Source organism: Labeo rohita, chromosome 23 (genome assembly GCF_022985175.1).
Source record: "Labeo rohita strain BAU-BD-2019 chromosome 23, IGBB_LRoh.1.0, whole genome shotgun sequence".
NCBI classification, from domain to species: domain Eukaryota; kingdom Metazoa; phylum Chordata; class Actinopteri; order Cypriniformes; family Cyprinidae; genus Labeo; species Labeo rohita.
Genome location: NC_066891.1, coordinates 4,225,432 through 4,252,386, shown reverse-complemented (window position 1 = coordinate 4,252,386; position 26,955 = coordinate 4,225,432). Strand labels below are relative to the sequence as shown.

Genomic DNA, 26,955 nt, shown 5'->3' with positions numbered 1-26,955 from the left:
TTTCGACTTTATTCTCGTAATTTTTTTACTTCATTCTCATAGTTTCGACTTCATATTCGAAACATTTCTACATTATTCTCGAAACATTCCCACTTTATTCTCATCATTTCGAATTCATTCTCGAAATATTTTGACTTTATTCTCGTAATTTCGAATTCATTCTCGTAATTTCAAATTTATTCTCTAAACGTTGACTTTATTCTCGTAATTTTTTACTTCATTCTCGTAATTTCGACTTCATACTCGAAACATTTCTACATTCTCTAAACATTTCGACTTTATTCTCGTAATTTTTTTACTTCATTCTCATAGTTTCGACTTCATATTCGAAACATTTCTACATTATTCTCGAAACATTCCCACTTTATTCTCATCATTTCGAATTCATTCTCGAAATATTTTGACTTTATTCTCGTAATTTCGAATTCATTCTCGTAATTTCAAATTTATTCTCTAAACGTTGACTTTATTCTCGTAATTTTTTACTTCATTCTCGTAATTTCGACTTCATACTCGAAACATTTCTACATTCTCTAAACATTTCGACTTTATTCTCATCATTTCGAATTCATTCTCGAAATATTTTGACTTTATTCTCGTAATTTCGAATTCATTCTCGTAATTTCAAATTTATTCTCTAAACGTTGACTTTATTCTCGTAATTTTTTACTTCATTCTCGTAGTTTCGACTTCATACTCGAAACATTTCTACATTATTCTCATCATTTCGAATTCATTCTCGAAATATTTTGACTTTATTCTCGTAATTTCGAATTCATTCTCGTAATTTCAAATTTATTCTCTAAACATTGACTTTATTCTCGTAATTTTTTTACTTCATTCTCGTAATTTCGACTTCATACTCGAAACATTTCTACATTCTCTAAACATTTAGACTTTATTCTCGTAATTTTTTTACTTCATTCTCGTAATTTCGACTTCATACTCGAAACATTTCTACATTCTCTAAACATTTCGACTTTATTCTCGTAATTTTTTTACTTCATTCTCATAGTTTCGACTTCATATTCGAAACATTTCTACATTATTCTCGAAACATTCCCACTTTATTCTCATCATTTCGAATTCATTCTCGAAATATTTTGACTTTATTCTCGTAATTTCGAATTCATTCTCGTAATTTCAAATTTATTCTCTAAACATTGACTTTATTCTCGTAATTTTTTTACTTCATTCTCGTAATTTCGACTTCATACTCGAAACATTTCTACATTCTCTAAACATTTCGACTTTATTCTCGTAATTTTTTTACTTCATTCTCATAGTTTCGACTTCATATTCGAAACATTTCTACATTATTCTCGAAACATTCCCACTTTATTCTCATCATTTCGAATTCATTCTCGAAATATTTTGACTTTATTCTCGTAATTTCGAATTCATTCTCGTAATTTCAAATTTATTCTCTAAACATTGACTTTATTCTCGTAATTTTTTTACTTCATTCTCGTAATTTCGACTTCATACTCGAAACATTTCTACATTCTCTAAACATTTCGACTTTATTCTCGTAATTTTTTTACTTCATTCTCGTAATTTCGACTTCATACTCGAAACATTTCTACATTCTCTAAACATTTCGACTTTATTCTCGTAATTTTTTTACTTCATTCTCGTAATTTCGAATTCATACTCGAAACATTTCTACATTCTCTAAACATTTCGACTTTATTCTCGTAATTTTTTTACTTCATTCTCATAGTTTCGACTTCATATTCGAAACATTTCTACATTATTCTCGAAACATTCCCACTTTATTCTCATCATTTCGAATTCATTCTCGAAATATTTTGACTTTATTCTCGTAATTTCGAATTCATTCTCGTAATTTCAAATTTATTCTCTAAACGTTGACTTTATTCTCGTAATTTTTTACTTCATTCTCGTAATTTCGACTTCATACTCGAAACATTTCTACATTCTCTAAACATTTCGACTTTATTCTCGTAATTTTTTACTTCATTCTCATAGTTTCGACTTCATATTCGAAACATTTCTACATTATTCTCGAAACATTCCCACTTTATTCTCATCATTTCGAATTCATTCTCGAAATATTTTGACTTTATTCTCGTAATTTCGAATTCATTCTCGTAATTTCAAATTTATTCTCTAAACGTTGACTTTATTCTCGTAATTTTTTACTTCATTCTCGTAATTTCGACTTCATACTCGAAACATTTCTACATTCTCTAAACATTTCGACTTTATTCTCGTAATTTTTTTACTTCATTCTCATAGTTTCGACTTCATATTCGAAACATTTCTACATTATTCTCGAAACATTCCCACTTTATTCTCATCATTTCGAATTCATTCTCGAAATATTTTGACTTTATTCTCGTAATTTCGAATTCATTCTCGTAATTTCAAATTTATTCTCTAAACGTTGACTTTATTCTCGTAATTTTTTACTTCATTCTCGTAATTTCGACTTCATACTCGAAACATTTCTACACTATTCTTAAAACATTTCCACTTTATTCTCATCATTTCGAATTCATTCTCGAAATATTTCCACTTTATTCTCGTAATTTCGAATTCATTCTCGTAATTTCAAATTTATTCTCTAAACGTTGACTTTATTCTCGTAATTTTTTACTTCATTCTCATAATTTCGACTTCATACTCGAAACATTTCTACATTCTCGAAAAAGTTTGACTTTATTCTCATAATTTCAACCTTATTCTTGTAATTTAGACTTCATTCTTGAAACATTTCTACATTATTCTCAAAACATTTCCACTTTATTCTTGTAATTTCAAATTCATACTCAAAACATTTCTACATTACTCTCTTAATTTTTACTTCATTCTCGTAATATTTCGACCTTATCTCATAATTTCGACTTCATTCTCAAAACATTTCGACTTCATTCTCGAAACATTTCTACATTATACTTGAAACATTTCCACTTTATTCTCAATTTCAAATTTATTCTCTAAACATTTCGACTTTATTCTAGTAATTTTTTTTACTTCATTCTCGTAATTTCGACTTCATACTCGAAACATTTCTACATTATTCTTGAAACATTTTTTCATTATTCTTGCAATTTTGACCGTATTCTCGAAACATTTAGACTTTATTCTCGTTATTTTTTATTTAATTCTCGTAATTTCGACTTCATACTCTTAACATTTCTTCATTATTCTTGCAATTTCGACTTCGCTCTCTCTCGAAACACCTCCTCGACTTCGCTCTCTCAAAACATTTCGACTTCATTCTCGAAGTATTTAGACTTTATTCTCTAAGAATTCTGATGGCTTTTTTAACGTGGCACTAAAAATGTTGTTGAACCTCTGCTCACGAATGCTGCATTTATTTGATCAAAACAGCAGAAATATCTGGTCTTACCTTTGCAAATACTTTCATCGTGTAGCCCAGAAACTGCACACGAGGGTCTAAAGCAGCATATGTGGCCAGCATCCGGGTGTTGTGTTGGGCCTGAGACACAAAAAATTAAAATAAGTTAAATAAATTCAAATATATAATAACAACAACAAAACAGACAACTTTTCATATTGACACATATAATATAATATATAAGAGAGAGAGACTCACCAGTGTGTTGTAGAGGCTGATGTCTCCCTCCAGTCCGCTCTGCCTGTGTTCAAACTTCACTATAGGCACTTTAGCAGTTGTGATAGGCAAGATATTCCTTAAACCTGAAACACAAGAACAAACAAATCAGTAAGTACTGAAGAATCAACCCACACTGAACTCAGTTTAACAAAATAAATCACTCCTGTACCTGTGTGTTTCTTCAGCACTTTGGCTAAACCCTCTATGATCTCCTTACAGTTCAGCTTCTACAAGAAAAACAAAACATAACCTGTCAATAATTGGTTAAAAAAAAAAAAAAAAAAAAAACCATTCTCTAACACTCCCTCTTTTAAGATGACATCAGAATTTATACCTCAGCTGTGTCGTGACCCTCCAGTGTCATACAGATGTCCAGGTCACTGTCACGAAACCCAAAACCATTCTTAGAAGAGCCAAACAGACAGAGCTGGGCCTTATCTGAACAAAAACAGAATACAATAGAGATCCATTTATCAAAAAATAGGGATACTGCAATTAACCTATCTGTCCTATCTTTTTTTCCTCAGACTAAACTCACAGCACTGGTACTTCTAGTCAAACATTTCTACTCAGATTTTTTGGTTATTGATTAGAAGGTGCTCCTAAAATTTTGACTGTGCTCCTAAATTTTAAGTTGGGAGAATGAAATGCAGTTGGTGGTTTAACATGTCACTTCCTGCCTGGGCACATTTGGACGTTTGTGGTTCTCTGATGTTGGTTAATAGTGATACAAAATGCATATAACAGCAACAAAAAGTCTTTAACTTTTTTTTTTATTATTATTTTATATTTTAAAAAAATCCATTTTTTTATTTTACATGATTATGATTTAATAATTAGCTTTATTCAGCTAATGAACCCTAGTTTGTGAAACTACCGTAAATCTAGCAATTTTTATGTTATTTTAATGTAATGTACATTTATAACACAACATTCAATGATTCAAATACATATATTGCTATTTATTATATTAAAAAAAAAACGTACTTTGTGTCTCATGGCTTGACAATAAATTCCACAAAAAAAACTAGTTGACACTGCTCTGGTTGTTTCTAATACAATGGCTGAGGAATTGATGGTAAATTTGACATCTAAATATGACTGCCATAATCAATATGTCTATAATGTGTTCTTTTGGAAAGTTACGGAAATGCACTCATGGATTTTTAATTTGGCCGTTACAGCAAAATAGGAAATATTATAGAGGTTTACACAGCTTTGCCAAGTTCTGCTTCTGAAAACCCTAGAAATGTGAAAAAAAAAAAAAAAAGTCACTTTATTTTTTTTCAGAATTTAACGGCCCGTCGTCAATTATTCCTTATGTAGCTACTGCATGCTTTTTGCTTTAACACTGTCGTATGAATGTGTTTCCACACCGTTGTACTCTTTTCTAATGAAGCGCTCCAGACTGCCCAGAATCTGCTCTCTCTTCTGCTGCTCAATTAGAGACGGCGACAGCTCACCTACAAACACAAAAGATCACAACTGAACCTGTAGTAAATGTAAGGGAGCACTCCAGCTGCTGAGAAAATTTTGGAGTATGCTGGAGTATTAAGTACAGATGATGGTAAATTATGGTATGGCACTCACGGTAACACAGCATGCACAGCCCGTCCAGGATTTCTCTAAAGTGCTCAGTCATGGGCGGCAAAGGTTTCAGCTCGACCTTCTTGAAGTCTTCAGGGCATTCGTCTTTAAGGTGGCCGTCTCGCTTGCAGATGCTGCACACGACTGTTGGCGGCTGCGGAGTGAAACAACCAGACACTTAACTTTAGAATTACAGCACCAGATTATTTACCACAATACAGGTGTATGTAATGTACTTGTGTGCCATAATATAAATATATTAGGAACAATGACAATTGAATTTTTCTAATGCATGGCTATTCCACCCTCTTTTTGAATTAAAGCAGGGCGACCAAAACTATTGCGTGCGACTGTGAAAAAATATTTAGGAGCACTACGATCAACTGACCCGATCAGCATGTTTGTGTTTGCGCTGAGGGGAGCTTCAAAGGTTTCTACATGTTTTTGCAACATTGAGTAATGCATCACAGGCATATCTCATGAATCCTTTCATAAACAAAGTGTAGAGAGAGTCTAAATAAGAGCTTCATTGCGCAGTGTAAAGAGCTTTGATTATAATGGAACTTTGTGAGATTGAGGAACTAAGATGAGTGACAGCTTTTAATGATTAAGGGAGTTTATAAATGAGATATTGATTTAATACAACTGTCAAATAAACAAAAAGGTATTATTAAGTGACTTAAATATGGGATTATTTTTGTGCCAATAAGAATGAACGTAACTTTATAAAACTGAAAGTAACTTTCCAAGAAACGATCAAAAATATGCCACTGCAAAAGAAGAAAAACACAATCAAAATGAAAAAATGAACTCAGTCGCACGAATTTAACATGGTCTTCAAATATGCTTCATTCTTTGTTAATGATTTTCAAAGAATCGTTTTCGCGAATCATGGATTCTGAATGCGTTGCCACAGCTTTCGCTTATGCTTCGCAAATTTTCGTTTGCTGTTTTGGCACAAACCTCTCGTGGGGGCGGGCTTAACAGCGATCTACTCTGATTGGCTAATGAGCTTTTGATGGACAGTTGCTCTCTGAACTGGAAGCACGGACGGTGACGTCAGTGGCGCACATATTGGAAAGTTGCTGCGGTGTGCAATATGTCGTGCTTTGTTTATATTAAGTATTAATGTTATTAGTATTTCACCTACGGTCGTCTCTTAGTTTCTAAAGATGAGCTCCCAGGAGAGACACGGAGCGGCATCATCTTCCACCTCAGCTTGTCCCTCAGGGCAGCTTGAAGTTCGTGTTGCTAAAGTAACGTTAATCAATAACATCGATAAAAGTTTTATTCATGTACAGTGTGCAACAGTTCTGATAGTTTCTATAAACAAAGCACGACGTATTGCGCCACTGACGTCACCGTCCGTGCTTCCAGTTCAGAGAGCAACTGTCCATCAAAAGCTCATTAGCCAATCAGAGTAGATCGCTGTTAAGCCCGCCCCCACGAGAGGTTTGTGCCAAAACAGCAAACGAAAATTTGCGAAGCGTAAGCGAAAGCTGTGGCAACGCATTCAGAATCCATGATTCGCGAAAACGATTCTTTGAAAATCATTAACAAAGAATGAAGCATATTTGAAGACCATGTTAAATTCGTGCGACTGAGTTCATTTTTTCATTTTCATTGTGTTTTTCTTCTTTTGCAGTGGCATATTTTTGATCGTTACTTGGAAAGTTACGTTCAGTTTTATAAAGTTACGTTCATTCTTATTGGCACAAAAATAATCCCATACTTAAATGCCTGATTTTGCTCTATTTAGTCATCAAAAATAGTCTGAAACAAGTCACAACTGAGCCACTGCACATCTCCATTCAAACACAGGGTTGTTTCGTTTATGAATGAACGTGCATTTTTAAACAAATCTAGCGAGTCAATGATTCAATTGCCCATTCATAAGGACACTTGCTTTATTCCCACATGAATCAGCCGTCTGAATTAATCAAACGAATGATTCGGTAATTTAATCAGTGGCTTGTCGCCACCTACTGGCAGTTTTTGTTTCATTTTTAAAGTATCTTTTCAGTTATTTACATCATTTAATATTTCTGTATTCAAAATTTTATATTTAACACATTAATCACAACACGATTTTTTTAATTTGATTGCACTCATGCCACCTCTGAGCCTCATTAAACATATGAAAATACACCTACAAGCCACTTTTGTGTTTGTCTGTGCCACCTCTGTAGTGGTAAATTAATTTTGTTAATACTGATTTAATTTGACTGGTTACTTATTCTTATTCTGTCGTTTTAATTAAAATTTTAAAAAGCTTAAATATATATATATTTTTTTTAAATTTGACATAAGAGATGACATACTTTTAATAAAGTTATATAAATGCCATTACAAAGGTAAAAACAAAATTTCCCTGTAAATCACTTTAAAGAGTCAAATATCACCTTGTAAAGGGAAGGCTACTTTTTTTTTTATCAGATTTTTTGATTATTGATTAGAAGGTGGTCCTAAAATTTTGACTGTGCTCCTACGTTTGTTTGTTTTTTTTCCTTAAAGAATACTTTTATTCAGCAAGGATGCATTAAACCGATCAAATGTGATAGTAAAGACATTTATAATGCTATAAGAGATTTTTATTTCAAATAAATGCTGTTCTTTTGAACTTTCTTTTCAAAGCATACTAAAAAATTGTTTAGAAATTGGTTTCAGTCAAAAAAACTCTACATAAGACAAATATTTACCTGATTTTTAAGCCAAACATAAGCAGAAATGTAAATTCACTAATGAAACTCCAAAGACTTTTCTAAACTTGGAAATCTGATCGACATATAGCATCATTGCGCTGTGGATGACCCGAGTTCGAGTCCCGGCTCGCGGACCTTTCCCGATCCCACGCCCTTTTCTCTCTCCTACTTCGCTTCCTGTCCAACTACACTGTCCTATCCAAATAAAGGCATAAAAACGGCAAAAAAAAATAATTCAGGGTTGCCAGGTCTACAAAACAAAACATGCCCAACAGCTACTCAAAACTAGTCCAATCATGTTTTCAACTTCATAGGAGATCCCCTCCATCAAAATCACATTCCAGGGAAATTATTTCAACCCGCAGAGTCCAAAAGCAAACCTGTGGCAATAGTGTACAAGTAGCCCAATTCCACAGTAAAACAGCAGACTTGGCAACTCTGTTTAAAATATAAAGTTTTGCACAGTAAAGCACCACAAATATTACAGTGTCCTGTACTGACCTTTCCTCCAGTGAAGATCATCCTGTCAAAGATGTAGTGCATGTCTTCTGGTGCAATACTGTCGTGTTGCTCCATTTCTAGATCTTTATCCACCTCCTCCTCCTCCTCCTCGCTGTCCATCAGCAGGCCATTCACGGTGGAAAGAGACACGGCTGTGGAGATTTCCCGGGAAACAGACTCACATCCGGCGTCCACCAAGAGCTCGTTGAACCCTGCTCTCAGACTCTCCTCTTCCTCCATATCCCTCTCGTCCTCATCATCACTGCTGTCTCCGTCCTCCTCGCCGCTCTTCTCCACCTCCACCTGGTTCTTTCGATCCAGGTTGCGGAATCGAGCTGCGCGGAAGCGTCTGGGTTTCTTACTCAGTACGCCGCGGCTGCCGTTCGCTCCATTCCTGCTCTGAGGGCAGGCGAAATACTTGTAGGCCGTGCGGAAACGCTCCTGGATGTACTCAAACACCATCTGACTGTTCAGACTGCGAGCCACGTTCCTCTTCAATGCAAACGGATCTGAAACACACCATTTAGTCATTTACAAATGCTTTCATACTGCAGTTGCTGCTCCTTTTCATAAATGTGATCCTGGACCACAAAACCAGTCATAACGGGCAATTTTCTGAAATTGAGATTTATACACCATCTGAAAGCTGAATAAATAAGCTTTCCATTGATGTATGGTTTGTTAGGACATGGCTGAAATACAACTATTTGAAAATCTGGAATGTGAGGGTGCAAAAAAAAAAAAAATAAATAAATAAATAAATAAATAAATAAATAAATAAATAAATAAATACTACAAAAATCGCCTTTAAAGTTGTCTAAATGAAGTTCTTAATGCATACTACTAATCAAAACTATGTATCTGTTAACATGAGCTAAAAAACAAATGACTATTAACTAAAATTAACTTTAACTATCTTTTTTTTTTTAGAAATATTCAACTTTTTTTTTATCATCACTGTTTAGGTGTTTTGCAAATTATATATAAAAATATTTATAATAATATATATATATATATATATATATATATATATATATATATATATATATATATATATATATATATATATATATATAAGAGAATAAGAAAAATATTAGACTTGTATATAATTATTCTGAATATTATAATATTAGGTAGTATTTTAGTATTATTGATATGCATTTATTACATTTTTTGATAACTTTAATTTTTTACATTGACCGTTTTTTATTTATTTTTTAAGTAATTCTGTGTTTTGTCATTTTTAATAATAATTGTGTAATGTGCAATAATGTTAATAATTTTTGTAATTTAAGTACTTAGCAGCCCAGACATGTTTTCTTTATCTAATTAAGTTTTTCAAATTAATTACAATTATTAGAAACAATTTAAATAGTTTCAGTTAACAATAACATCACTGATATAAAACATTAATGTTTTCTTATTTTTATATTGTTGCCAACTTGTCATTCATAAATTCACTTGAAGAATTTAAAAATCTAGTTTTTTAAAAAAAAATAGTTTTTTGAGTTGTATTTTTAATTTATTTAGGCAAAACAGTACAGAACTTTAATTTCAGCTGTTGTTGTTGTTTTTTTGTTTTTTTTAGCCATGACATGAAAATAATGAACAGCTTATCAGCCAGACTATTATATAGAAAGGTGATTCAGTTCAACAAATCTTTAAACCCGAGAATCTAAACATTCGACTGAAAACCAAGTAAGTGCTTACACTCTTCAGGAATTCAAGCAACAAATGAATGGTCAAAATGCAACATTCGTCGTCTCACCCTCGATGGCGAGTCTACGGCGAGGCCAGTTCTTGAGCTCCCGCGGCAGCAGCTCTTTCAGACGGATGCTGATGATGTGCTCCTCCAGCGCAAACTCCAGCGTGTAAAAGCGTAGGAGCTCCAGCCACAGCTGACCCAGAGATGCGCTCACCGGATCCTTCAGGATCAGACGACTCTACAAACACACACACGCGTTACTAATTATACTTCAACTAGGGTTTCTTTAATTCAATCATAAGTAAAGGTGATGCATTCACCTTGCCCTTAACGTGTTCGGTCTTCTTGTCTTTCTTCTCGTTCTGGGTTTTGGGTTCAGGTTTGGATTTGCCATCCCCGCGGCCCTCGCCTGCAGGAGCGGGTCTGTGCTCCCAACCCACGAACGAGTCCGACTCCATCCCCGTCAGGTGAAACTCATCCACACGCTTCACATCGAAGCCCTTGATCTAAGCAGACAAGAGAAAAAAAAAAAAAAAAAAAAAAAACAGAGCATTATTCTTTAGAATAAAAAGAATTAGTGCTGTCAAACAATTAATTGCAACCAAAATAAATGTTTTTGTTTGCATAGTATATGTGGGTGTACTGTGTATATTTATTACGTATATATAAATACACCCCATACAGTATATTTATATAGAAAATATTTACATGTATTTACATGTATATATTTTTATTCATATAATTAAAATTATATGAATTATGTATTAAACATATTATGTAAACAAAAACTTTTATTTTGAATGTGATTATAACAATCAATAGTTTGTCAGCACTAAAAGGAATATAATTTATTTAGATCAGAGGTTTTCAATCTCAAACAGGCGCAACATGTGGAGGACGAGAAATTACTTAAGTATAAAAAATATTTATTTATTTTTACATTTATTTATGCATTTCTACATTTATTTACTTCTGTATTTCTGTGTCCATATGTTAATAAAGCAGGCGGTCCTAACCTCTCTCAATGTAGGATCGGTTAAACAGGATGGCTATCGTTACGGCTGTACTATTTTTAACAAAAATAGCACAATTAAAAATGACACTTTTGACAAAATAATTTATTAATTCATTCATTTATGCATATCTGCATTTATTTATTTATTTCATCATTTCTACATTTATTTATTTCTACATTTATATATGCATTTATTTCTGCATTTATGTATTCATTCAATTATTTATTTATACTTAAGTCATTTCTGGTCCTCCATAGTAAAAAGCCCCTAAATATGATGATTCTCATTTTTTTGGATGATTTAAAAAAACAAAAAAAAACAAAAGAAGTATACATTTAATACATTAACACATTTATTTTCATTTGTTAAACCTATAAATTAATGTACTATAAATACTCATTGTAAAAATATTTAGTTTCTATTTTTTAATCAATTTCCATAGTGAAAAATAAATATAAATATGAAAATTATTAATGGGAAAATATGTATTTTCTGTTATTTTACATTATTATTTTTTCCCACTTACAGTACTACTGTGCTAGTAGATGCATTTGTTTATTTAAATCAATTTTTAATATCAAATTTATACAGCAAAAAGTTAATTGAAAAAAAAAGTTAAAAGTTACTATTAATGTGTACAATATTACTTGGAAAATAATTTAGTTTCTATTATGTTACACTTTTTTGTTTTTTTCCCAGTCACTACAGTACTGTGCAGTTAGATGTATTTGTTGATTTAAATAATTATTATTCAAATTATGCTGTGAAAAACGAATATTATAAACATGCATACTTGAAAAAAAAAAAATTCATGTTACACTATTCATTTTTTCTCCCAGTTACTATAGTACTGTGCTGTTCATAATTTGTTCATTTAAATCAATTTATACTGTGAAAAATAATTAGAAATAATAAATAATTATAAATAAATTATTATAAATGTGTAAAATATTATTTGGAAAATATTTAGTTTACTATCTAGCCATTTTGAATCATATTATATTGTGAAAATTTATTATAGGTGTAGGTATAATATTATTTTAAATATATACAGTCTCTAATTTCTAGCAAATATTTTTTTCAACGTTCTATAATACTGTGCTGTAAGATGTATCATTTGCTCATTTAAATCAATTTCTTAAATTTTTATCAGCAAATAATTATTACTATAAATATGCATAAACACTATTTGGATTTTTTTATCGTCCAATTTTAATCATTTAAATTTAAATTTTTTAACCAATTTATTATTATTATTAATATTATTATTATAATTAGGTACTCTATTTATTTGGATCTTATTAATCTGTTTAAATTTTACCATTTTCACAGTTTCTCTCAACGTTTCCACTGACCCATTTGCAGCTCCCAGATTAAAACTACTTCAGATTACCTATCCATTTGAGGTTCACCAAAACATGAGTTCATACCCAGTGTCCTAGATAAATGGGCAGGATGGGCTTGGTTCTCTGTTGCAGGAAGAATATGACCATCAGAGACAGCGAGTAGGACGGGATTCCTCCCTCTGCCTGACAGTCGATGTGGCACAGCTACAGACGAACACACAATCTCATTAGACATCGGTAACAAACATTACTGTAATGTCTGAAAAACATGATGGCGAGTCATACATACATTGGCCCAGTGACGGAAGGCCAGAACCAGAGGCACGAGCCTCGGCTCCAGTCTGGCCAGAGCTGCAAGGTGATTGGTGGTGAGGCACGCGACATCATTTCCTGCACTCACTTTGCACATTAACCCACTGAAAAGACAATAAACAACACTTATCAGCTGTGACAGGCTATTACCGAGGTCTTCAAATGTTTATTCTTTGTGTGCAGTGACTATTTATAGAAGCATTTTACTGCCGACATTAAACCGACCTGGCCACATCTCTGCAGAAAACAACAGGGACTTTGGCATGAAAATCTGACTCCACCTCAGCAAACTCCACTGGAAACAAAAGCGAAACTCGAGTTAATCTGAGCTCTCGAAACTCAAGTCTGGTACATTAATGTCCTTTAAGCTGTTAGAGATCAGTCATGTGAAGCACATTCATCTTAAAAATCTTCTGATCTAAAGCCTTTAAATCACTGAAATGAGCTTTGCAGAGTCATATAAGAAAAAAATATAAGTGAATAAAAATATTTGTGTTTTAAATGATTTGGACAAAATTCTGACTACTGTTTTTCTACATTCATAGAGTAATATTTTAAATTTGTGTTTTTTTTTCCATGTTTATATAGAACAATTTTATATATGAAAAATCTGTGTGTATACTCTATACCATTGTTAAATATTATATTTTATACATTTAATCATTTTAGATTTTTTTCCCCTTAAGTTTTTTTTGCTATTTTTAAGTTACATATACATTTATTTTTAATACATTTATTAAAAAATATTTAATAATTATATAAAATTTACAGATTTTAGTTAGTTTTCCTATTATATTTTGTTGTTTATATATAAATATTTTATATACTATATTTAAATGTAAATTGTATACCATTTTTAAATGATATATTACACTGTTTTTTAAATAATTTTACATTGTTATTTTTTCCCCTTTAGTTTACATAAGCATTATATACATATACACGCACATATATACATACATACATACATATATTAGGGGTGCAACGGTTCTCGGTAAAAAAAAAAATAAAAATAAATAAATAAATAAATCGAACCGTCCCGTTCTCCTCCCACGGTTCGATACGCACGTGAACCGCGGTTGCTCTGACCACGCACTTACAACACAGTTCGGTGAAAAAAATCCATAAAACAGAGTTCAGCTAATGTATGGCTCTGAATACGCCCCACGTGCGTTTCATGTGAGACTGCCATCCAATCAACTCGTAGTATGTAAATATGTTGCTATAACGACACAGTTCCTCACGTGTTGGTGTTTTTGTGTGTTGCGCTTGGCTTGTGTAACGTTACTGTTCAGCATGGCGAGTGGAGGAGATAAGCCGTTAATAGAGCCGCCACCCGCTTCATTCAAGTCTGCTGTCTTGGAACATTTCGGGTTTCCAATAGATTACAGCAGCGACGGTAAAAAAAACGTGGACAAAACAGTCACGTTATGTAAAATTTGCCACGCGCGAGTGCCTTATGCTCACGGCAATACATCTAATATGACGAGTCATTTGCGCCGTCATCACCACGGTGTCGAAAGCGCTCCAGCACAGGTGAGACCGAAACAGCAGACGTTGCCTTCTGTGTTTAAACAGGCACTCGGTTCTATATTATGTTTGTTTCGAAATGCACTTTATGTTGGTACTCTAAAGTAGGCTTCTCTTGAGTTAAAATGTTGGTTTTAGCAGGGATTAAAAACTGCTTGGAATTTTATTTTTGTAAAGAAGCCTGCTGTGATCAAGGGTTTAAGTATGTGTAACCCAATAAATATTTTTTTTTTCCTTCGAATTTGTCAGTAGCATTTTTTTTCCTAAACACACACCGAGCCGTACCAAAACCGTGACCCTATATATATATATATATATATATATATATATATATATATATATATATATATATATATATATATATATATATATATATATATAAAGCTATGTATACAATTTTAAACAATATAGAATATTAAACTGTTATATATTTTTAATAATTTGTTATTTTTAATTTACATACACATTTATTATATACATATATTTTTAATAAAAATATAAAATACATGAAATAATATATTTTTACAAGATTATATAATGGAAATACAATAAATATACATTTTTTTACAACAACTGTACAGTATTAGTCAAAAGTTTTTCCAACTCATTTTAAACAAAAAATATCTAAAAGTAAAATTGTATTTACCATTACTTTTTGTTGTTTAATATATAAATATTTGATAGTATATTTAAATGTAAACTGTATATAATTTTTAAATAATATCACACGTTTTAGAAATTAATTTTACATTTATTTTTTCCTCTTTAGGTTTACATAAGCATTTTATAAATATATATATATATATATATATATATATATATATATAGTAATGTTATTTTTAATTTACATACACATTTATTTTATACATTTTTTTAATACAAATATAAACCTAAAATACATGAAAAATATATATTTTTTACAACATAAGTACAAAGTAAAATTGTATTTGCTGTAAACATAACATTTTTTCTCCATTTACATTAAGTTTTCCATGACTTTTTAAAGTTTTATTGGTTGTCAAGACTATGACTATCAATATTTCAAATTAATTTGATTAAATATTTAGCAAATATTTAGCTCAAAATGTATTTATTTTAACAAAAATCTGCGTTCATTCAATCAATCATTACATTGATGTTTAATCATATTTAGGAAGCAAAAACATGAGATTTTTTCAGACAACAATATACTGATTCACCAGTTCAGATTTATAGGATTATACAGTTTTTTTTTTTTTAGTTGAATTAATGTGAAACTTACCGCTGTTTTTGAGGATCTCCAGCACCTGGATCAGCACATCAGGCTGAGTCATCTGCACAAAACAAACATGTTAACAACAAATACAGTAAAACACACTAACATATCCACAGAAGCAGCTCATGAACGTTTGTTCAGACTCACAGTGGAGGGATAAGAGACGTCGATGTTGACGTCACTCGTTTTGAAGGCGAAGCGGGTGAGACAGGAGCCATACAGACGGAGAGAGCACGCTATGAAGAAAAAAGGAAGAAACATTTAAACATTCAACTGACTGTTAGAAACACTTTCTTTCATTTTCACTTCTTTTTAGTTGAGTGCAAGCTATTTTTAAAAGACTTTTAAGATTTTAATTTTAATGTTTGTAAAACAAGCTTCTTATGCTTCAAATGGCTGCTTTTATTTGATAGGAAAATACAGTAAAAACAATAAAACTGTGAAATATTATTACAATTCAAAATAACAGTTTTGTATTTTAATATACTTTAAAATGTAATTTATTCCAGTGATGCAAAGCTGAATTTTTCAGTGTCACATGTCCACAAATAGAAAATATTTAAAGGAATTAAACTGAATACAAGTCTTAAGTTCTATGAGGAAAGTATTGTACCTGTGAGTTGTTTACGTATAATCCCCTCCATCCGGAGCACCACGGTTTGCCTCAGCGCAAAGTCTTCCTCTGAAATGCCGTGAACCTCCGCCGCCTCCAGCACGGCCGAGTCTAACGCCCTCAACTGGGCCGGAGATGGAGCCGGCAGTGCTCGCAACTCATTCTCCTCCTGCTTCTCCTACAAACACATCCATAAAAAAAAGAATATTAGGGAAAAAAACTACAATATCTTTGGTGCTTGAGCTTGAAAGGTGATGAATTCAGAGACACATCTTTCCTGGGAGGGTTTTAGCAACATGCAGCAATTTTAGCATGCCTGATATGCATGCATAATTTCTCACTTTTTTTTGCGGACAGAACTTTACAGCATTTCCGCAATATTTATCCAAAAAAAAAAAAATTTAATATTTGTTTTTGCAATACAATTCAAAATGTAATTTTAAGTGCAATTTACAACAGAATATATTTATGTTCTGTTCTGTTCTATTTCAATATATTTCTGCCTTTTTATTAAATTTGTATATTATTTATTTATGATTTAACGTCATAGCAGTAATAACTTTATTTATGGCTAAATCCACAGTATTATGATTACAAATTAACAGTATTATTATGATTAACATATCATAGAAAATATATAACATACAAAAATACACATATCCCTAAAAGTCAATAAAGACAGTAACAATAATAATTAGGAATTTTTCAAATTAATGGATGATAAATATTCTAAAATTATTCCTGATAAATATTCTAAAATGTCCATTAATATATTTTCAGAATAAAATCATCTTATTTTATAATTAAATAATTTTTATTATTATTATTATTATTATTATTAAATTTGGTTGGGGTCAGGGTTACTACATATTAAATAAAACAAACCATAAACTCATTTTTATTTAGCTTAAACTGATGTACCACAAAAATTAAAATCAAAAACTCAAAATAATCAGCTAGAAAATGAAACACTTACTACAAAAAAAAAAAAAAAAAAAAAAAAAAAAAATCAATATTTTAGCTATTTATTTGCATGTCATGTGAACCAATATCAGAAAACCGTGAACTAGGGCTGGGCAATATGGCAAAAAAAAAACAAAAAAAAAATTTCCCATTTGTTCGATTCACGTTTTTTTTTTTTTTTTACAATTTTTATCTAGTCTGCTTGTAAATTTAACTACAACATGATTCAAGTAACTTTTCTTTATTAACCCTCTAGTTAAAAAAAAAAAATTCTATTCCAAGTGCACTGCACATGAAGTCGTCAACATGATGTAAATGTTAAAAAAATCACTTGTTAAATATCTTTGCGGAAAAGATGCATGAACTACAATTACATCTTGTAAAAAAAAAAAAAAAAAAAAAAAAAAAAAATCTTAAAAGCCAAGGTAATTCACATTCAAAATGACTGACACCAGTAGACTATTATTAACTATAAATCTGTAAAAAACAATGAGCAGCAGCTTTCAGTCTGTCATTACGATGCAAACACGAAATATCAGACATATAGCAGTAGTTGTTCAGTTTTTTTTTTTTTTTTTTTTTTTTTTTATTCAGTTGCGCTGCTTTATTCTCTGTTAACATGGACACGTCTGACTTTTGCATTCACGTCTCTTGCATGCATGAAATGGCATTATAAAAACACGGCGCTCAAGTTAAAAGAAGTTCACTCCCATCTTTTTGCATGTTTTTCCTATTCCACTGCCCACGTCACATCTTTGTCAACACAAAAGAGCGTTCTGTGTGAATGGCATCTAGTGATATAAGAGCACCACACGTGAGTGGTTAAAGGAGAAGTCCACTTCCAAAACAAAGATTCAGATATAATGTACTCACCCCCTTGTCATCCAAGATGTTCATGCCTTTCTTTCTTCAGTTGTAAAGAAATTATATTTTTGGAAGAAAACTTTTCAGCATTTTTGGACTGGTTATGGTGCCCTGATTTTGAACTTCAACCACTCACGTGTGGCGCTCTCACAGCCGAGGAAGAAGGGTCTTATCTAGCAAAAGGATCAGTTATTTTCATTAAAATCATCCAATTTAAATACTTTTTAATCTCAAATGCTCGTCTTGCCTTTCTCGCCCTGAACTCTGTGTATTCTGCTTCAAGACAGTTAGGGTACGTCAAAAAACTCTGATCATATTTTCTCCCTCAACTTCAAAAATCATTTTAAAATCTACATCGCTGCAGAAGTACTGACACAGTCTTTGCAAAGTGAACATGCAAAGAAGATCAAAAACTTAACAAAAAGGTAAAACAGCAATATAGGATGATTTTGAAGTTGAGGGAGAACATGAGATGGGAGTTTTTCAACATACCCTAACTGTCCTGAACCGGAAAAAACAGTCCAGACAGAGTAAGACAAGACAAGTGTTTGGCATTAGAAAGTATATAAATTGTATTATTTTGATGAAAATAACTGATCGTTTCGCTAGATAAGACCCTTCTTTCTCGGCTGGGATAGTTTACAACCGCATTTGGGATCGTTTGAAGCCGCATTTAAACTACACTTTTGGAAGTTCAAAATTGGGGCACCATATCAGTCCATTATATGGAGAAAAATACTGAAATATTTTCCTCAAAAAAACATAACTTCTTTACGACTGAAGAAAGAAAGACATGAACATCTTGGATGACAAGGAGGTGAGTAAATTATTTGTAAATTGTTGTTTTGGAAGTGGACTTCTTTAATAATGTGTGATAACATGGGGTCGGATCTTCTTTTCTCTTTACTGTTATCATTGGTATATGGTCAAAGTGTCTGATTCTAATGTTTGGTAATATTTGTATTTAAGAAAAAAAAAATATGATGCAAACATGAAATATCAGACATACAGCAGTAGTTTTTCCACAGTTTTTTTTTTATACGATTGTGCTGCTTTTTTCTATGTTAACATGGACACGTTTGACTTTTGCATTTGCGTCTCTTACATGCATGAAATGGCATTATAAAAACACAGTGCAATTCCTTGTTTTCTAAAAATGAAGTTGTTTGAATTAATTAATCAATAAATAAATAAATAAATAGCCCAGCCCTACACTGTAAAAAACAATTTGTTGAGTCAACTTAAAATAATTTGTAACCTGGCTGCCTTAAAATTTTAAGTTCAACTCAAAAAAAGTTTATTCAACTTGAAATGTTAAATTATACTAAGTGACAACTTAGATATTTAAGTTGAATCAATTTAAACTTTTAAGGCAGCTGGGTTATTTACCTGTCTGTTAAGTTCAGCAAACACAAATATCTAAGTTGTTACATAGTACAACTTAACATTTCAAGTTGACTAAACTTATTTTAGTTGACTGAACATAAAATTTTAAGGCAGCAAGGTAACAAATTATTTTAAGCTGACTCAAACAAATTTTTTATTTTTTACAGTGTACCGTGAACATATGAATGTGCCATTAAATTACTGAATGCATACATTTTACATCTAAGGGACAAAGAAGTTTGGGAACAGAACCTAGCATAGAAAACCTTCTCTAAGCTTAGCACAGAGTCACTGTGGATGACGCAGACCACTTAAAAGCCAATACAGAAAGAAGCATTGGGAACAGAACAGCCTGTGTCCTCACCATGATGTTCTTCTTGTGACGTTTCTCTTTAATGTGCTTGTGAGCACCCTGGATGTTCTCCACGTGGACTGAACACAGTTTGCATAGATACTGGAAATTCGGATACTCCGGCGACGGCTGTGGAAATACACAACGACACAGAAAGCAATCACAACACGACACATCACTTCACACATCCACACGCTCCACAGACGTGCAAGTGGGAGAAATCAAGAGACACTTAACGACGCATTGACTCAGATACGATTAACAAGGTGCTTTTCACCGTCATTCAAAAGCAAAATCAGTCCACGAGCGTGAAAACATGTCACACTTACATTGATACTCGGGACAGTTAGATTTGAGTTGGAGGTACAGCTAAAGTCAAATGAAACTAGTCAATGAAAGGTGAAGCAAACATGAACTATATGGACATGGGATTATTTGTTTGGCACAAAATGAACCCTAAACACATCAGAACAAATGTAGAAAAACCTCTTGAATTTAATTTAAAATTTACTTCAAAATTAACTAATTATCAAATATAATTCATTAATAAACAAAAAAATTAATAGATAGATAGATGAAGACACATAAATAAAACCGTGTAGATAAATAAAAAAATAAAAAAAACACAAATAAATTAACCAGCTAAATAAATATAAATAAAATGAATTCTAAACAGCAGTTAAAATAAAAAAGTAATAATTTAATATAAATAAAACAGTAAGTAGTTAAATAAAATCATAAATATATTAAATAAAACAAAACATGATTAACCAGCTAAATAAATATAAAAAAATGAATCCTAAACACAGCAGTTAAAACATATATATAAAAAAAAAAAAAACTTAATATAAATAAAACAGTAAGTAGATAATAAATAAAAACATAAATAAATTAAATAAAACAAATAAAACATGATTAACCAGCTAAATAAATAAATATTAATAAAAATGAATTCTGAACACAGCAGTTCAATGTAAATATCTTTAAATATAATTTAAAAAATTAAAAATTCAAAAATAAACCATAAATGAATAAATAACTGCAAAAAATAAAATCATAAATTAAAATAAACAAATAAATTCCAAACACAGAAGTAAAAATTTAAAATGAAAAATCCTTGAATATAATTAAAATAATCCTTTTAAAATAAAACAATAATTAAAAAAAAAAAATGTAATAAATCCACACATAAAAGCATAAATATGTAAATAAAAGCATTAAAAAAAAATCATAAACAGCTAAATGAATCAATTAAAATATATAAATAAATGTATATAACAAAAAGTTACCAGCTTCACTTGTTCATGACAGGAGTTAACTGCACTAACACTGACAGGTCAAGTAAGTTATTCTGTCAAACTAGTCTCATGTTACCACACATAATGTTGAAGTTTCATTGCTATACATTTATACAAAACATCAACATTTTAGTAACCATGACCTTTACATTACAAAACCTGATATGTAAGGATGAACTAGTCAAAATGATCTTCTGTGGTAACCTACATTATCATAAACACTGTGAGACAGAGCTTATCATAGACAAAGTTCACAGTCATTTCAAATGAATGTGTTTGGAATCTGTGGACTTGAACAACTAAACATAACAGCATTTCCTGAATAAACGTCAAGATTTTGCATGTAGTGTTTGTGCGCAGGATGTGTCTTACCTTGAGCAGCCGGTGAATGTAGTCCCTCTGGAGTCTCTCCTCCGCCTGTTTGAGTCCCAGCTGCTGGTCAGAGGTCAGGTTTCCAACCTCCACGACCTCTGCTGTGACCTCGCCTCTCTGTCTGCCCTCCTCCACACCTGAGATTTAAAGAAACAGACACCAATAATATAATCAATCATAAAACTTACATATACATACACATATACTACCAGTCAAAAGTTTTCAAACAGTAAGATTTTTAATTTAAAAAGCATTTATTTGATCCAAAATACAGCAAATGCAGTAATATTGTGAAATATTTTTTACCATTTAAAATAACTGCTTTCTATTTGAATCTATTTTAAAAATGTGATTTATTCCATGATCAAAGCTGAATTTTTAGACTCTTTACTCCAGTCTTCAGTGGCCCATGATCCTTCAAAAATCATTTGAATATTCTGATTTCTGTTCACGAAACATTTAAAACAGTCGAGTACATTTTTTTCAGGATTCTTTGACGAATAGAAAGATCCCAAGATCAACATTTATCTGGAATAAAAAGCTTTTGTAGCATTATAAACTTGACCATTCAAAAGCTTGGAGTCAGTATACATTTTTTTTTTGGAAAGAAATGATAAAAATTAATTAATACTTTTATTCAGCAAGGATGCTTAAAATTGATAAAAAAAAAAAAAAGTGATGGTAAAGACATTTATAATATTACAAAAGATTTCTATTTCAGATAAATGCTGTTTTTCTGAACTTTCTATTCACCAAAGAAACCTGAAAAAATATACTAAGCTGTTTAACATGATAAATGTTTTTTAGAGCAGCAAATCAGAATATTAGAATGATTTCTGAAGGATCATGTGACTGGAGTAATGAAGCTTGAAATCACAGGAATAAATTATATTTTAAAATATATTCAAATAGAAGAGAGTTATTTTAAACAGTAACAATATTTCAAAATTCTACTGTTTTTGCTGTACTTTGGATCAAATAAATACAGGCTTGGTGAGCAGAAGAGACTTTTTTTTTTTAAAACAAAAACTTTTGACTGGTAGCGTGCATATAGATATTTAGATAACATTTTTAAAATACTTATACATAAAATAATTATAAGTATGTAGGTTGAACATATTCAATAAATGATTAAATTAAATATGTATATAATTAAAATACATTTTTTTTGACATAATATTAACTCTTTAAAAAAAAAATATTTGAACAAAAATAAACTACAATTATACTATAATTAAATTATAATGCATTATATGATTTTAATTGCACATTGGAAATATTGCCATAGAAAGATAAAACATTAATAAATACGCCAATACTACCACAGAGAACATGTAATTGTCTTGTCAAAAGACATTTTTTTGTATTTTCAAACATGAATTGTGAATTTTAAATGTCTTGTGAAATAATTGTTCATTTAATTTTAGCATTTTTATGTATCATTTGCCACCAAAAATGTAAATATTTAGCTTTTTTGACAAAATATTCAATTTATTCAATTTAAAAATGAGAACTTCCTATTCATCAAAGAGTCCTGGAAAAAGCACAGCACAACTTTTTCAACACTGATATTAATAAATGTTTCTTAAGAAGCAAATCAGCATATTAGAATTATTTCTGAGTGATCATGTGACGCTCAAGACTGGAGTAATGATGCTGAAAATGTAATATATTTTAAAATATATTAAAATAGATAACAATAGTTCCAATAATATTTCAAAAGATTACTGTTTTTTCTGTACTGTTTGACCAAAAAATACAGCCTTTGTGAGCATAGGAGACTTCTTTCAAAAACATGTAAAAAAATATTACTGACCCCAAACATTCAATCATCTCAAATTCTCCAGATCTCATTTGATTATCAGTGTGTATTTTCTCACCGGTTGTCTTGTCTTTAGCTGTGATGGTGTTGTCGTGTGTTGAGATCTCCTCTGCTGTGCTCGTCAGCGGTGCTGCTCCTCCTCCATCCTTGACCGGTCCACTGTTTCGAACCGGAGTTTTGTTCTCCTGGGTTTGCTGACGGCCTTCACTGGCCTGGGGCTTCCCTTTCCCCCTCTCGCCAGAGTTAGTTCTGCCCGTCAGCCTGCGGGTTTTGCCCTTCCCTGGCTCCTGAGGGCTGCCGGTGCGGGTTCTGCCAGCGCTTGGGCCACCCTGAATTTCCTCTTTCACCCTGGGGACAGCGTCCTTGCTTCGACTCGGGACTTTGCCGCTGTCCCGCTGGGGTTTGGAGGACGACGCCTTGCCCCCGCTCGAGCGGGAAGGTTTGATCACCTTCACGGGGCTTTTGGGGTCCTCCATGCCACTCCACTTCTCTCCGGACGAGACTGAAGAAAAGCCCAATGGGCTCTGGGTTGAAGGTTTCTAAAAAGGAAACAAAAATAAACTGTGGGCATCCAGAAATGTTATGTTTGCACATGGAAAGTAATAGTAGTTATTTATTTTTATTGCCATGTCAGCATCTAAAGCTATCTTCATGGCTAAAACGGATGTGGAATATTACAAGAGTTACATAAAAACAAAATAAAAACCAAGCAAACACAAAAATAGACACATGGAGAGTATGAGAACCCAGGAAGAATTTGACAATGAGACAACATTGGGAAGGGAATACTATCTTAGTACTTATTACATGATCATGTTTTTAATATTAAGAGTAAGAGTTTTTCTCTCACAATTTGGGATATTTCTTTATTATTGCATATTATTGCATTCACTGTATTTATTCAAAGTAATACACTACCAGTCAAAAGTTTTCAGACAGTAAGATTTTTAATGTTTTTTTTTTTTTTTTTTAAGTAAGTCTCTTCTGCTTACCAAGGTTGCATTTATTTGATCCAAAATACAGCAAAAACAGTAATATTGTGAAATATTACTAATATTACTATTACTATTTAACTGCTTTCTAATTGAATATATTTTGAATATAATTTATTCCTGTGATCAAAGCTGAATTTTCAGCATCATTACTCCAGTCATGATCCTTCATAGAAATTAATACTTTTATTTAGCAAGGATGCTTTAAATTGATCAAAGTGAGAATAAAGATATTTATAAGGTTACAAAAAATTTCCATTTCAGATCAATACTGTTCTTCTGAACTTTCTATTCATCAAAGACACCTGAAAGAATTCTACCCAGTTTTCAATATAATAATAAAACATGTTTTTTGTTTGTTTTTTTGAGCAGCAAATCAGATTAGAATAATTTCTGAAGGATCATGTGACTGGAGAAATTATGCTAAAAATTCAGCTTTGAAATCACAGGAATAAATAACATTTTAAAATATATTCAAATAGAAAACAGTTATTTAAACTAAAAAATATTTTAAAAGTTTACTGTTTTTGCTGTAGTTTGGTTTAAATTAATACAGACTTGGTAAGCAGAATGGACTTCTTTATAAAAAAAAAAAAAAAAAAAAAAAAAAAAAGTGTCCAAAAACTTTTGATTGGTAGTGTATGGATAAAAAAAACCTTTTTTAAAATCAAACAACATAGTTTGAAATTGTTAGTAATGCTACATTTTCATTATATTTACATAAGCACTTTGTATCTAAAAATCTAAACAAACAGCTACAGTGATAATATGCATAGTTTTTACTATATTCATAACACAAGTTTTAAAATGTTCAAATGCATTATTATTATTATCATATGGAAATATTAAATAGCTAAATAATTAGCTACAAAAATAGTATTATTGCATTCAGTGTATGTACACAGTGTCAATATGCCCATTAAAATAACATTGTATTAAATGTAAAATGTATTAAAAATGAAAAAATTATTATATATACACAGCAGTATTTTTAGATAATAAATAAATAAATAAATAAACATTATACACAACATGTATATAAAATCATATAATTATGACTTTTTTGCAAATGCGAGTTAAATGTTGCAATTCTGACTTTTTTCTCATAACTGCTAGAAACAAATTGTGAGCAAAAAATAGGAAAAGTGAGACAGAAAGCTTTTTTTTTTTAAAGGGAATTATATTTTCTGTGCCAGAAACATGCTTTCATACTAGTTAGTCCCAAACTAACATACTATTTACTTAAAACTGCAGTTTAACATTGCTGAATTTGACAAATAATTTCACATTCAATCATTTTATCACTTCATGCATTCACTGGGAATCGAACCCAAGTTCTTGCCACTGTTAGTGCCATATGCTACTGACAACATACGCTGCTATTTTTTAAAAATATATCCTGCATATTTTAGCAAATGTAGTGGAAAAGATTGCATAATGCATACAGTATTAATACAATTACAGAATAATTGCCAAAAAGACATGATATCATTACTAAGTAATTTCCTCCTTAATTCTTAAGAATCCAAACACGAATATAAGCAAATACAACTACCATCCGTTCAATAACTCCACATTATTACTACCTTCAGAAGCGAAATGTGAAATGTGCAATACTAGCTATAAGCTTAAGTAATTAGATATTGTATTTAAAAAGAATAGTGTAAAACGTGCATCTGAAATCAAAACTAATGCACAAATATTCAATCCCTCACCTGGTCCCATTATCAAGTTTAGTGATCTGTAGGCCTGAACAAGCAAAAAACTACAGTCATTAAATATCTACAGTCACACATTAAAGTCCTGACATGATTTAGGACACTATTTGCCAGTACCAGCACTGATATTATAACCTAAATGTAATTGCCTGTTCCTGATTTCCCATTACCACAGTAAAAACACTGCATGTAACCTTGCACAAATCAAACTCTAGTAATACATCATTACCTGCACACCTGCATACAGAACGCATTTGCTTGTAAGTAATAAGCAGTTAGAATTGTGTATTATTCACAAAAAGTCTGATTTTGTAGTAATTCCCCCAAACTTTTGTCAGTGTATTTAGACTTAGCTTGTGCGCTGAGCTACTAGCGCTTCGCGGACCTTTTCCTCACTTGTTTATTTACTTTTCAGTCTTACCTAGATTCACTAATGCGCGGTAGATCAGCAGTACATGCTGGAAACGTTCATAAGGAGCGGTGACGGTTCGGCGTCGTGTTAAACGCCATGTATCCCGGCGCTGATGTTGTTGTTGTTTTCGGCCCTGATCAAAACGGTGAGCGCACGCGCCATATTAACTCCGCTCGCGCGCAGGATTGTGGGCCGCGTCAGTGCGGCAGGCGTAGAAACCGAAACTGGAATCCGACGCGACGCTTCCGAGCGTCATAACGACGGTGAAGCCTACAGGCGGCGCGATGCGGCCCAAAAAACAGAAATACTGAATTACAAAAACGTTTAAAAGAAAACACGTCACATCTATAGTATATCAACAGCATTATTATTATTATTATTATTATTATTATTATTATTATTATTATATTGTTATTAATAATAATAATAATAAATCAGTTAAAAAATTAAAATATCACTATTTTAGATATTAAATATTTGTATATTTAATTTATTATATTTAATTTATTATTTTCAATAATAAAATATAAGATAATAATAACAAAAACAATAATTTTAATAATTTTAGAAAACGTATAAAACTTTACATATAAATAAATAGC

At 31.4% G+C, this 26,955-nt stretch overlaps 1 protein-coding gene across 2 annotated transcripts in view; it reads right to left on the bottom strand.

The window, feature by feature from the left end:
• The window catches only part of tut4 (terminal uridylyl transferase 4), a 39,118-nt gene extending 12,580 nt beyond the window's left edge, over window positions 1-26,538 (bottom strand). For both annotated transcript variants that reach the window (XR_007825525.1, XM_051096984.1), the window contains exons 1-19: window positions 26,363-26,538; window positions 23,290-23,770; window positions 21,410-21,546; window positions 19,752-19,868; window positions 16,175-16,352; window positions 15,709-15,797; window positions 15,568-15,619; window positions 13,002-13,071; window positions 12,754-12,880; window positions 12,549-12,668; window positions 10,423-10,608; window positions 10,166-10,340; window positions 8,398-8,906; window positions 5,198-5,348; window positions 4,984-5,070; window positions 3,942-4,045; window positions 3,777-3,834; window positions 3,587-3,690; window positions 3,380-3,469 (exon numbers count right to left, since the gene is read on the bottom strand). Coding sequence is in view for 1 of the 2 variants with exons in the window: in XM_051096984.1 (XP_050952941.1) it covers window positions 3,380-3,469; window positions 3,587-3,690; window positions 3,777-3,834; window positions 3,942-4,045; window positions 4,984-5,070; window positions 5,198-5,348; window positions 8,398-8,906; window positions 10,166-10,340; window positions 10,423-10,608; window positions 12,549-12,668; window positions 12,754-12,880; window positions 13,002-13,071; window positions 15,568-15,619; window positions 15,709-15,797; window positions 16,175-16,352; window positions 19,752-19,868; window positions 21,410-21,546; window positions 23,290-23,707 (2,772 nt within the window). In the remaining variant the exon portion in view is untranslated. The remainder of the gene's footprint in view (window positions 1-3,379; window positions 3,470-3,586; window positions 3,691-3,776; window positions 3,835-3,941; window positions 4,046-4,983; window positions 5,071-5,197; window positions 5,349-8,397; window positions 8,907-10,165; window positions 10,341-10,422; window positions 10,609-12,548; window positions 12,669-12,753; window positions 12,881-13,001; window positions 13,072-15,567; window positions 15,620-15,708; window positions 15,798-16,174; window positions 16,353-19,751; window positions 19,869-21,409; window positions 21,547-23,289; window positions 23,771-26,362) is intronic.
• Window positions 26,539-26,955: the final 417 nt, after the last annotated feature.